A 12,339-nucleotide genomic window follows, 5' to 3' on the forward strand; every position below is an offset into this window, starting at 1 on the left:
CGGACCCGATTGCGTTTTCTCAGGGATTCTTTTGTAAAAAGAAAATTGTATCCGGATGTGATTGCCTTTTTATTTGCCACGTCACCCTGTCCAGTGGGACCCAGTTGTCATAATCGTGCTCAAAATGACCTAAGCCACCGACTAGTGTTTTTTGCAAAAAAATTAGCGTCGGAATGTGTTTTTCGGCACAAAATTGTAGAACTGTGGTTCCTGCAACCCTAGTCTTCAATGTCGATACTTTTTGCAATTCACTCCCCTAAGTTACAGGATCAAAGGTTCACTGCTGCTTCCTCTGCTCCATATGAACACATGAATATCTTTATTTTTATGATGAGACAATCAACCATGGATTGTTAACTTGGGAGCTTGAGTGGCTCGTTGATAACAGCATTCACCGCGCTGGCCATTTCCTTTGGCGAGCTGAAACCGTCGGTCCGGAAGTAGAACAGGTGAAGTATCTTGCACATCTTCCAGAACAGCTCCTTGCATGCCCTGGGAACAACCGTGCCTTCCTTGAGGACCAATCTTAGCAAGTCCCGCCTCGAAGCGACTATGGACTTCTGTATCGCATTCTTAGCCGCTTCTACGGACATAGAACCACCGCTGTGAAGAACAAGTAGCGAAACGCTGTTCAGTTTCCCCTCGCTGCCCTCCCTCTGCAACATATGATCGGGAACAGGTCAGAGTCATCCTAATGCATATGTCTAACACATAGTTTAAATATTACTCCATTTATAAACCTAAAATTGGATAGTTGTATAGCAGCACAAGAGAGTTGATTAATAAAACAGAGTTGAGTTGATTATTCGCAAAAAAACAGAGTTGATTAATTCTTGTACAATGTCAAGCCACCAAGATAAGAGGCATGGATCTCTCTTTTTTCCTATGATTAACATGACAATAGAGCTTCGTTTCACATCATTTTAACAAAACAGAGAACTAGAGTCTTGACTTTTGTGGGAATTGCAAGTCCACCATAGTTCAAATGGTGTGTGGAATAACATAAATAATACACCCCCCCCCCCCCCCCCCCCCCCCCGGTCCATAATAAGTGTCGCAGTTTTGAACTAAGGTTGAACTAACCTTAGTTCAAAACAGTGGCACTTATTTTGGATCGGAGGGAGTAACATTAAAGAAACGCTATTTTTATGCAGGTCTGCAGGTCTGCGAAATCTTGAATAATGGGTGGTAACATAAAGGGGTCTACGCAGAGGCCGGGGGTAATCCTCCTTTTCGAAAGAAAAAAACATTAAGGGGTCTGCAGGAACACAAACTTTTTTGTGATAAGAGGGCCCAACATACCTCAAAGCCTTGGCTGTCATTGAGGAGACGGCCACAGGTGCTCATTAGCCTAAATAACTCACTGTACTCTTGATTTTTGACAGCACTCCCCAATAGCTTTTCCCCGACACAATACAATGCTGGAAGCACAATGGGCCCCAGTGCGAATGAAACTACCCCATTTGTCATGTATTCTTCCATTGTTGGCACATATTGGCTCCTCTGCCATTCTGCCTCGGTCATCATAGACCTCAATAGATGTAGCCACTGCAGATGGATTTCAACCTGTCAATACTGAACATAATGCAACTCAAGAAGAGGAGGGGCAGACATCAAACTCACTATTTCTATGAGGTGATTTTTAACGTCACGGTTTTGTACGGCAGAAGCGATTGATCCAAGCTGGTTCACTGTGGTATAGAGAGCACAAAATACAATCCTTACTTGCTCCGAACAGAAGTCATCTTTGTGATGCTCATCCCACCTAAGGCGGCGGCCATTGGCAAAACAGAAAACATGACTTATTAGCAATGTGTAAGGCAGAAGCACTACTTACGAAAGAGCAGACAAAGACATCAAGTTTAAGGACTGTACTTCTCAACTAATGCTATGAGGTTTTCTAGTTCTTCTTTTGATCCTCCAACATCGAAGAAGTCATCAACAACGGTTGTGAGCACACCGTTTTTGGCCCACGATATGCGAGCATCAGAAAGTTCAGGAGGAAAAATCGTAGCAGCAGCAGAGAGATAACAATATGTCAACTTCTGCCGTGCAAATTGTAGCTGGTCCAACCTGTTTTCTTTCACCCACCTGTTGCAACAATTTTTCTGAAAAATCTCAGAAAAAAAAAGGAAGTTTACATGGCCAGAGAGCATAATGGCCAGATTACCTATCAAGATGCAGGAGTTCATCCTGGTAGATAGATTGAGAAAATGTGAAATCTTCAACAGCCAAAGCCAAAAGTTCTTGGTTGATACCATACGGCCTGATTCAGCAAAATGTTTGAATTTTTAGTATTATGTCTAATTAAAATGATTTGAAGTGCAACTCTTATTACAGAAATGAAAATCTTACAAGCACTCTGTCTTCAGGATGTGAGAACCTCTAGCATCAAAATGTTCGATGTTCCTCTTGTGGTCTAGACGTTCCAGCGTGGTATAGAAGGGAAACTTAAGGGCATACTCGACCTGAAATCACAAAAGCACAGGATTAGATATAACTTGAACTAGTACCAAGTAAAATAGGCATTTCAAATTTCATGCAGGCACCTCTAAGATTGGTAGGCCTTGTACCCCTTCAGAGCACAACTTTTCTGACAATAAGCTGCCAGACCAATTGCCAATGTTATCTAGGATTAATTCATGTTCTGATACACAGACTTTTGAAGCCTTGTATAGTTCCAGTACAGATTTTGTATCACTTAAATATCCTTGAAGTGAATTATGGAAATTGGAGGCTTCAGCAAGATGAGACAGCTCATCTGCACCAAGATAGAATTAGGAAGTTAGACTGTTAATTTGTTAAACCAAGAACAATGACAACATTGACAGGATTTTCTTCCTAAGTACCTGAGGATACATCATACCCATTCATCCTTAAAAGGCGGAACGCCATTGCACATGTTGCTACATCCATCATAATTTCCTCGTCTCTCTGTAACCAGAAACTGCAAACAGGAGACAGTAAAGTTTACAAGCTACTAAAAACAGATATCAGTTTCCTATTTACAGTCATTACCTGTATGCCATGTCTAAGATTCCCTCTATCTCACTAGAAAAATGCCGAGAAATTCCAATCTTTTCAAGCGAATCCACCATTGAAAGCTTGCAGTGCATATTTAGTGGATACACTGTTGGTACTGCAAAAGGTCTACTGGTATTAAGTATTTTGCAACACTTTAAACCCTTGCAAATTCTTCACAAGGAAAGGTACAAAGATCCACCTGCACCACCAAATTTACTGACTATCATATTTAAGTAATCGAGGGCTTTATCATCATAGTTGTGGACTAACGCAGCAGCAGTTGTGGAAGGAGAGTTGAACAACGACCCGTTCTTCCGCTGAAACTTCATAACTTCGTTCCAGTCCAGTAAGTTTCCTAACCCTTCGGAGACATAGGCCATATATGCTTCTCTCCCATAAGATTTCTGCCCGGCCTGCCTAAATTAAGTCAAGTATGAGAATTTTTAATATGTGACCCACAGGTGATACTCAAATTATGATTGCTAATTTCATCAGTAAGCAAAAGACAGTATGAATGACATGGTGGTCCTTTTTCCTTCATATTACGATTGATCGAAAAAGAAAAACAGAAGTTCTTACAAGAAAACCCCCTTTGAAAAAGACGGGGAAGAAACAAGGCAGATAGTGCATTTCCATTCAAATGATCAACCCATAAATATTACATATACTTATAAACCAACTGTCCTAATACAAACGGGGGGAATATAATTCATACCAATGTTTTTCCATCAACAGACCTTTTCAATTCCATCTCCCATTGGTGAAGAATCCCATCAATGTCAGTTTGTCTGACAGGAAATTGCAATCCCGCCCCAATGGCAAGGCTAAGCATACCAGGAAAAATCATATTGAAGCCTGTAGGAGCAGCAATCTCCTCATCCATGACAAGGGAGAAATGTCTTCCGATAAAATGTAGTCCTGCCCATGGTGTTAAGGCGTTTGAGCTCTTGAAAACAAACACAGGTAAACAACATTCACATGTGTCGGATAATAAGAAATAAGAAATCTATCTCTATACCTTTCCTTATGTGCTCTTGGCCAAGATTCCATTTCTCAAGAGCAAGTACACATGCCAATGTGGATAAGAGAACGTTCTTGTTGGCTGATGATCCAAAGTCGTTGATATCCCAAGATCCGTTTTCATGTTGATTTTGCAATATCCATTCAACACACTGAGGGAAGCATGGAGTGTGAGGGGAGCCCCGCAAGGGCACCATAGCCACCCACGCGGTGTCGTACGGAGACGGCGGTAGTTCAACCTTGCGGAGCTGCTTCCTTATTCTAGCCTCACGGTCCTTTCGATGCTGCATTTGATCAAAGCAATGCAGTAGTATAATTTAGCAAGCAACTCAAGACGGGAACCTCAAATATAATACAGTAACCATCAGTGACGTCAGTACCACGTCTAGCAGGCTTGCCGTTTCTGCTACCAACATCTTCTCGACATATGCTGTTCAGAGAAATAAAAGAGATGCCATGTGAGTCACGACCTACTATGAATCGATTAAATTAGCATCCGGATCATGCCAGCACTAAGTATGGGTACTACTCTGAAGCATAAAAATATCAAGTATAGCAATCGCAAGACCACGGCACGACAATTGTCAGATTTATTAAATTCAGCGGCAGTGTCGTTTTGTGTTGGCATCAGGTCGGGAGACAGATACTCGACGTGCGGCGGGGTTGTCTTCTTAGGTAAAACACATACGGGGTTCACCTGAACCTGAACTCCAAATACTTTGGAAATAAATTGCTGGAATTACTCACAGAGAAACTGATCAGCAAAATGGATTTGATTCCTTTCATCATTAAAAAAAAGGTGACCAGGAACAGAACAAATGAAGATCTGGGGACTTACCACAACGCGGAGTCCCCGAGCGAATCCGGGTGAGTGGAGGAGGACGGTGTCGACTGCCGGCGAGGGATCGGACACGGCGCGCTTCGGTGGGGGGAATCCTGGAGACGTGCCCGGCGGCGCTGGCACAGGTGACTCGAAGACGACGGTTCGAGCGAAACCTCGCCACGAACTGGGGAGCCGCCGGGAGGGGGAGGGGGGCGCGATGGCCAGCCTGCCGGCAAGGCGCCGGGAGGACGGAGGAGCACCCAGCGTTCGACATGGGTTGGGAGGGATCTACGATCGCGCAGGGCCGCGGCCGCCGTCGACGGGGGATTTATTGCAGCATCGCCGGAATAGGAAAGCAACCAAGAGAGAGTGAGAGCGGCGGGCAAAGGGGAAGGACACTGCGAACGGAAAAGGTTGCGCACTAACACTTTTATCGGTCTCTGGGATTGTGGGACCAGCCGGTGTGGGGACGGCGGCGGCGGTGCACGCGACCGTCGCGCCACTTGGCGCCCACGCGCCCTCCCTGCCCGCTTCCCGCAGCAAAATTGTTCTTTAAAAATTGTTTGATACTTTACCGAAAGAGGGTTTTCCCGCTTTGTATACAAAGCAACCAAACGATACATCCAACAATAGGTGCTGGGACGGAAGCAGTACAGTCACGCCTAAAAAAAATACAAGAGAAACAAATGCCCACAACGGCGGATCAACAAAAAAGAGAAGCCTCGTGGCCGCTGCACCCACCGGAGATCGCTCATCAAGCTCCGACCCTCCGAAGCACCGGTATCAATCAGCACCTCCAAGAAGGGACGCGACGATGACGACGCTGCTGCCAAGGGTTTTCCCCGTTACGCTGTGAGGAGAGAGGAAGGGTAGCCCCGACGCCCTCCAGGAAGGTCAGGCGGTACCCACAAGCGCCACCACGTCGGTGTCGGCCAAGCCAACAGGGATTTCTCCCGATCCCACCCTACACCTCAGGCACTCCAGAGCTCGCCACCAAACAGACCCTCACCCTGCGACAACCCGGTCACGAAGCTTCCCACGCCGTCTCATCACGGCACCGTGAAGCATGGTCCGCACAAAGAAGAAGAGGAGCCGGGACTAGGGCAGCAGCACCGTCGGCACGCGGGAGGGCCCCACCTCCACCGTCGAAGACGGTAGCTGACCGGACGCAATAGCAGGAACATACCAGGCCCGTGGCCGCACAGGCCCGGCCGGGATCTCCGAGACCCGTAAAGTTCCCACCTTCGCGCTGCAGCCGGCACGCCGTCGATACCGCCGCCCCTGTCCAAGCCGCTCCCCTGTCGCCCCGCACAGAGAGCCGCCAAGTGGAAGCACCACCACCACGCGCACCGCCGGCCACCACCACCAGGTCGCCGGACCACCATCGGCCGAACCACACCACCGCCGCACGCCCGCGACGGAGAGGAACCAGCGCAGCCGCCGGCAGCCCGAAGCCGGACCCCGGCCGCCGCCCACGCCGCCCGCAGCCCGCGCCGCCTGCCGGGCGGATCCGGCCACCGTGGCGAGACGCGCACCACCGCACAGCCGGCCACGCAACGCCACGCGCCCGCCAGGGGGCCGTGCGCCGCCGCGCCGCGGTGCCCCGCGCCCGCACACGAAGGAGGAGCCTGCGCCGCCCCGTCTCGCGTGGAGGAGGAGGAAGAAGACGCCCCGCCGCCGCCGGCGCCGGTCGGGCTTTTTTCGGCCGCGCCCCCTAGCGGCGGAGAGGGAGGAGGGAGGAGGAGGGGAGGCCGACGGCGGGTGGATCTGGGCGTCCGCTCCGGCCGCCTCGCGGGTGGCGGCGCGGGGGGGAGGGAGGGTTTCGGGGATAGTGTTGTCAATTAGCGTCTGTTTGATACTTTCAAAACTAAAGTTGACCTGAGAAATGCAAGCAACTTTCGCGACCACCGTGGTCCGCCCTATCTTCGATGGCCTCCGGGCCATGGAGGTGTGTACGATCTCGGTCCCCCGACGGCCGAAGGGATCTCATTCTCGTTTTTATTAGATTCGATGTCTGGGTTGGGCTGTGTGGCGGCGGAGATGTTCCTTAGTAGCATGAAAATGTTTCTTACATTCTATCCCCGTCTCGATGGTGCGTCTATCATTATCAATGGGCGTGTGGAGGTGTGTCTTCATTGGATCTCGCGGAATTTGGTCGGTGCTGATCTTCGGTGGATCTGTTTGGATCCGTTCTTCTTTCGTCTTTATTTAAGTGTTTATAGGTTTGATCCTTCTAATCTACGACTTCCTTCATCGACGATGGTTGTTGCTCTGGTGCGTTGGCGGCTTTAGCAGGACAATTTCCCGACTGTCTACTATAATAAGATTTGCCCTGCTCCGGTGAGGGAGGAGCGATGATGACAGCGCGCCCTCGGCTCGATCCCGTGCTTGTAGTCCTCGTAGGTGTTCCACGGACATGGTTGTAATTTTTATTACATCTACTGTTCTCTGTAAGTTTCTTGGGAAAAAAGGCAACCAAAATCTGAAGTGCATTTGCCAACTTTTACGAATTGGAATACTCTCTCAGGGCCGGTAGACGCGCTCGTATTTGTCGCAGTTAAATCACGGTCTAGTCGAGAACTAGGGGTTGTTGCCTTTCCTTCTTCTCTCGTCAGCGTCGCCGCCAGTCCACCCCATCTCCTATGGCCTTTGGGCCATGGAGGTGCGGAGGATATCAACCCTTCGTCGGCGGGAGGGGCCATGTTCTCGTTTTTGTTAGATTCAATGTCTTTGTTGGGGCTGTGTGGCGGCTGCGATGTCCCACCGTCCTGATGGTGCATCTACTGTCATCGGAGGGCGTGTGGAGGTGTGTCTCCGTTGGATCTCGCGGGATTCGGTCGGTGCTGGTCTTCGATGGATCTGTTTGGATCCGGTTTTCGTTCGTCTTCGTTTGGGTGTTTACAAGTTTGATCCTTCTGATTTACATATTTTTTCATCGGCAATGGTTGTTGCTCTGGTGTGTTGGTCCTATGGGGTCTTAGCACAACAACTTTTTGATTGTCTGCTGTAATAAGGTTTGTCCAGCTTCGGTGAGGGAGCGGCGATGATGGCGGCGCATCTTCAGCTTGTTCCAGTACTTATAGTCCTCTAATGTTCTTTGTACGGCTAAGATTAAAGATGAATAGATCGAAACTTTATATAAATAAAGAAAATCACGGTCTAGTCATGGCGCATTTAGAGCGTGATTTAGTTGTGGACCATTTCTTCCATGGGCATGAAGGCACGATCCGTGTACTATAAATCAGATGATTTATAGAGCAATTTCAGTGAATTAATGACGAGTGAAGCGTGTTCGCTACTAGGAAGTGTATAAACATACATCTTCGAGGGCTTTATAGTGGCAAATAACTTACAAACTAGTGACATGCATATGTTACTAGGCTATATTATTATCTTTTAATGGAAAAAGGCGGACAATTTGTAGCCGTTTGAATGCGACGAGGAGGCATGTGAAGCAGGCATGTAACGGGCGGCGCTCTCTTGGATGAAGGGTCACTTCAATGTCGGCAATGAGAGGTCATGTCTGTCCTAAGTCGGCGTCAATGCAGACAGCTAGCATCAGGCGAGAACGTGTGCACGTGCATAGCTAGGGGTTTGGGCTACGGTTGCCAGATGCGGACGTGGCAGTAGTGGAGGGGTAGTGATTTGGCTTTGGCATAGGAACTTTTGTATGGGAGGCATGCATCTTAAGGTGTCGTACAAGCGGTGACTTTGGCGGAAGCGATGGCGGCGGTGCATGGAACACACAACTGAGTTGAGATAATCGAAATGACGTGGACTAGCACAGGATTACAGAGACAACAATAGAGGTTTCTATATGCAGCTGCTTGACAAATTACAAACCTGTCTATCACTCTCTTTTTTTGTATATATACTGATTAAAATAGTATAGCGGGCCGGGCATAGCTGCAAATATAAAACCGGGGTGCAGCCTATGGATGTACGGGTTGACAGATAGATGGCACATTGCGACGGAGCTAGCCGGAGATCCTTCACGGAAGTGCATTTTGTCACGGAGCTAGTCCGAGATCCTTCACGCAAGTGCATTTTGTCATCTACTTGGACCGGCAGCTTCGGCGCGCAGACGAATGGGATTCGTGGGCGTACGTGCGTGTTCTATTTTTTTTATGGAAATACTCGAGATTGTAGTATTATGTTACCGAAAGCACAAGGAGACATACAGTACATCCGAGTACACCCACATATACGGAAGAACACCCAACCCAACTCGACCTGCCCGCAAAAAAAAAAAAAAAAAAAAAAAAAAAAAAAAAAAAAAACTCGACCACACAGTCGCCGCTACCCGCAGCTCGCCGTTGTGGCCGCCGGAGAGAGAAGAATAGCGACCAACCCCTTTGGATCCGGAGAAGCAGCATATGTTGAAAGTTTTGTCAGCCGCACTGTCGTAGCTCGCCACGAGTGGCGAGATCTTGAGCAGATCTGAAATGCCCAGACGACCGGGGCTGATACCCCATGCCGTGCCTGATCCGCATCGGCCAGCGCTTCACTGAAGCAGGAAGCAGGTTCAAAGACCATCGCCGATGAACAACCCCCAATCTCTCTTCAATGCACAGATGATGTGGTGGGCCTTAGGGCATCTCCAACGGCAACCCGCAAAAACCTCCCACATCTGTCTGCGGACAAGGGGAGACCAGTCCACAGACATGGATGTGGAAGACAACCATCCAACGATAGGCGCATATATTTTCATAACAACTCAAACCAATCGGACGAAATTCGTGCAAACAAGTGCGGATTTCATATAAACACGGTCTGATTTTATATAAACATGCCGGATTTCGTGTAAACATGACGGATTTCATTACAAATACATGAAAGCGGTCCTAGGCGGGCTAATCTAAATGATCGCCGGCGTCCGGTCCCCGTCTTCGGCATGAACCAAGAGAATGGAAGCTTCGCATTTTCCAGCTCCTCCTGCGGAGCCCCGGGAAGTGAAGCTGTCCACCTCGATGTCGCCGTTAAGCGACTAATTGGCCATCGATGCTGAGCCCACCAAGCTTGGCGTCGATGGCAGGGAAGGAACGGTGGCCTTCTTAGGACCCGAGCGGCGGCGACCTACTGTGCACTACTCTTCCTCCCTGTTGGCGGCGCCCGCGGACGTGCCGGCTTCTTCGTGGTCCTGGTGCCGGGGCGCGGCCTCCTCATCGTTAGTGTCGCCGAACAACGCCTCACCCGTGTCGTCCACCCACTCCTTGCCTGCGGCCGCCACCTCCGCCACCCGCTGCCGGTACCGCCCAGCGGGCGAGACGGATCTCGCGGGTGGAGCTGTAGGACTCGAGCAACGCCTCCTGCTCCGCTAGGTCTGTGTCCGGCGCGATCGTCCTGCCGGCCGCGACCTGCTCCTCCGCCTGCAGATGCTCCTGGAGGAGGCTGTGGTTGTAGTTGGCGTCTGCCCGCGCCTCCCGGAACTTACTCCTCCCGCACCATGTCCATATAATGGGCACGGGCCTCGCCGATGGTCAGGGTGCAATGCACCGGCGATGGTGCCGCAGAGGAGGAGGGTGTCGTGGAGGAAGAGGAGGGTGCCGCCGAGGAAGAAGAGGGTGGTGATGGCTCATCGTCGAAGGCGTCCTCCATTTGCACGTCCTCTGGCTGCCTGCCGGCCTACCAGTCCGCATCAATGGCGGCCATGGCCTTCTTCTGCTCCGTCGTCAGCCCATCCCAGAGAGCTTTGGCCAAGGAGGGATCCATGGCGAGGAGTGGTGTGGAGAGGGATGACTGTGGCTACGGTGTTGGGGAACGTAGCATGCAATTTCAAAAAAATTCCTACGATCACGCAAGATCTATCTAGGAGATGCATAGCAACGAGAGGGGGAGAGTGTATCCACGTACCCTCGTAGACTGAAAGCGGAAGCGTTAGCTTAACACGGTTGACATAGTCGAATGTCTTCTCGATTCAACCGATCAAGCACCGAACGTATGGCACCTCCGAGTTCTGCACACGTTCAGCTCGATGACGTCCCTCGAACTCTCGATCCAGCAAAGTGTCGCGGGAGAGTTTCGACAACACGATGGTGTGGTGACGGTGATGGTGAAGTGACCCGCGCAGGGCTTTGCCTAAGCACTACGACAATAGGGCCGGAGGAGTAAACGGTAAAGGGGGGCACCACACACGGCAAAAATAATTGATGTGCCTTAGAGGTCCCCCCCCCCGCACCTGTATATAAAGGAGGGAGAGGGGAGGAGGCCGGCCTAGGGCGCACCAAGTGGGAGGAGTCCCACTTGGACACCTAGTCCAATTCGCCCCCATTCCTTCTATCAGAGGGGGAAAGGGGAAAGGAGAGGGAGGAGGAGAAGGAAAGGGGGGCCGCGCCCCCTCCCCTAGTCCAATTCGTACTCCCCATGGGGGGGGGTCGGGGAACGTGTATTTCAAAAAAATTCCTACGATCACGCAAGATCTATCTACGAGAAGCATAGCAACGAGCCGGGAGAGTGTGTCCACGTACCCTCGTAGACCGAAAGTGGAAGTGTTTAGTAACGCAGTTGATGTAGTCGAATGTCTTCGCGATCCAACCGATCAAGTACCGAACACACGGCACCTCCGCGATTTGCACATGTTCAGCTCGGTGACGTCCCTCGAACTCTAGATCCAGCTGAGGTCGAGGAAGAGTTTCGTCAGCACGACGGCGTGGTGACGGTCATGATGAAGTTACCGATGCAGGGCTTCGCCTAAGCACTATGACAATATGACCGAGGTGGAAAACTGTGGAGGGGGGCACCGCACATGGCTAAAGATCAACTTGTGTGTCTATGGGGTGCCCCCTCCCCCGTATATAAAGGAGGGGAGGAGGAGGCCAGCCGGCTACAAGGGGCGCGCCAAGGGGGAAGGAATCCTACTCCTACTAGGAGTAGATTCCCCCCTTTCCTAGTCCAAGTAGGAGAAGGGGGAAGAGGAGGAGGAGAGAAGGAAGGAGGGGGCGTTGCCCCCTCCCCTTGTCCAATTCGGATTGGGGCAAGGGGGGCGCGCGCCACCTCCTGGCCAGCCCTCTCTCTTCTCCACTAAGGCCCATGAGGCCCACTAGCTTCTGGGGGGGGGGGTCCCAGTAACCCCCGATACTCCGTAACTTATCCGATACGACCCAAAACATTCCGGTGTCCGAATATAACCTTCCAATATATGAATCTTTATGTCTCGACCATTTCGAGACTCCTCGTCATGTCCGTGATCTCATGCGGGACTCCGAACAACCTTCGGTACATCAAATCACATAAACTCATAATACCAATCGTCATCGAACGTTAAGCGTGCGGACCCTACGGGTTCGAGAACTATGTAGACATGACCGAGACACATCTCCGGTCAATAACCAATAGCGGAACCTAGATCCTCATATTGGCTCCTACATATTCTATGAAGATCTTTATCGGTCAAACCGCACAACAACATACGTTGTTCCCTTTGTCATCGGTATGTTACTTGCCCGAGATTCGATCGTCGGTATCATCGTACC

At 50.3% G+C, this 12,339-nt stretch overlaps 1 protein-coding gene across 9 annotated transcripts; it reads right to left on the bottom strand.

Annotated features, from left to right (window-relative positions):
• Window positions 1–219: 219 nt before the first annotated feature.
• Window positions 220–5,269, bottom strand: LOC109780593 (ent-kaur-16-ene synthase, chloroplastic). 9 transcript variants are annotated; one of them, XM_073508962.1, is made up of 14 exons: window positions 4,883–5,269; window positions 4,425–4,474; window positions 4,043–4,328; window positions 3,740–3,942; window positions 3,224–3,441; window positions 3,019–3,139; window positions 2,850–2,947; window positions 2,550–2,761; window positions 2,356–2,468; window positions 2,171–2,266; window positions 1,876–2,091; window positions 1,624–1,765; window positions 1,303–1,548; window positions 220–656 (listed from the first exon to the last, which is right to left on the bottom strand). In XM_073508962.1, exons 4-14 carry the CDS (start codon window positions 3,751–3,753, stop codon window positions 354–356), a joined length of 1,779 nt encoding a protein of 592 aa, XP_073365063.1. In that variant the 5' UTR covers window positions 3,754–3,942; window positions 4,043–4,328; window positions 4,425–4,474; window positions 4,883–5,269; the 3' UTR covers window positions 220–353. The 9 variants fall into 9 exon arrangements, with proteins under 9 accessions (XP_073365063.1, XP_073365062.1, XP_073365061.1 ...); XM_073508961.1 differs by having other exon boundaries at window positions 3,224–3,437; window positions 3,762–3,942; window positions 4,428–4,474; window positions 4,883–5,267; XM_073508960.1 differs by having other exon boundaries at window positions 3,762–3,942; window positions 4,428–4,474; window positions 4,883–5,267.
• Between the last annotated feature and the right edge of the window lie 7,070 nt (window positions 5,270–12,339).

This window comes from Aegilops tauschii, chromosome 2, assembly GCF_002575655.3.
Source record: "Aegilops tauschii subsp. strangulata cultivar AL8/78 chromosome 2, Aet v6.0, whole genome shotgun sequence".
In the NCBI taxonomy this organism is placed as follows: Eukaryota; Viridiplantae; Streptophyta; class Magnoliopsida; order Poales; family Poaceae; genus Aegilops; species Aegilops tauschii.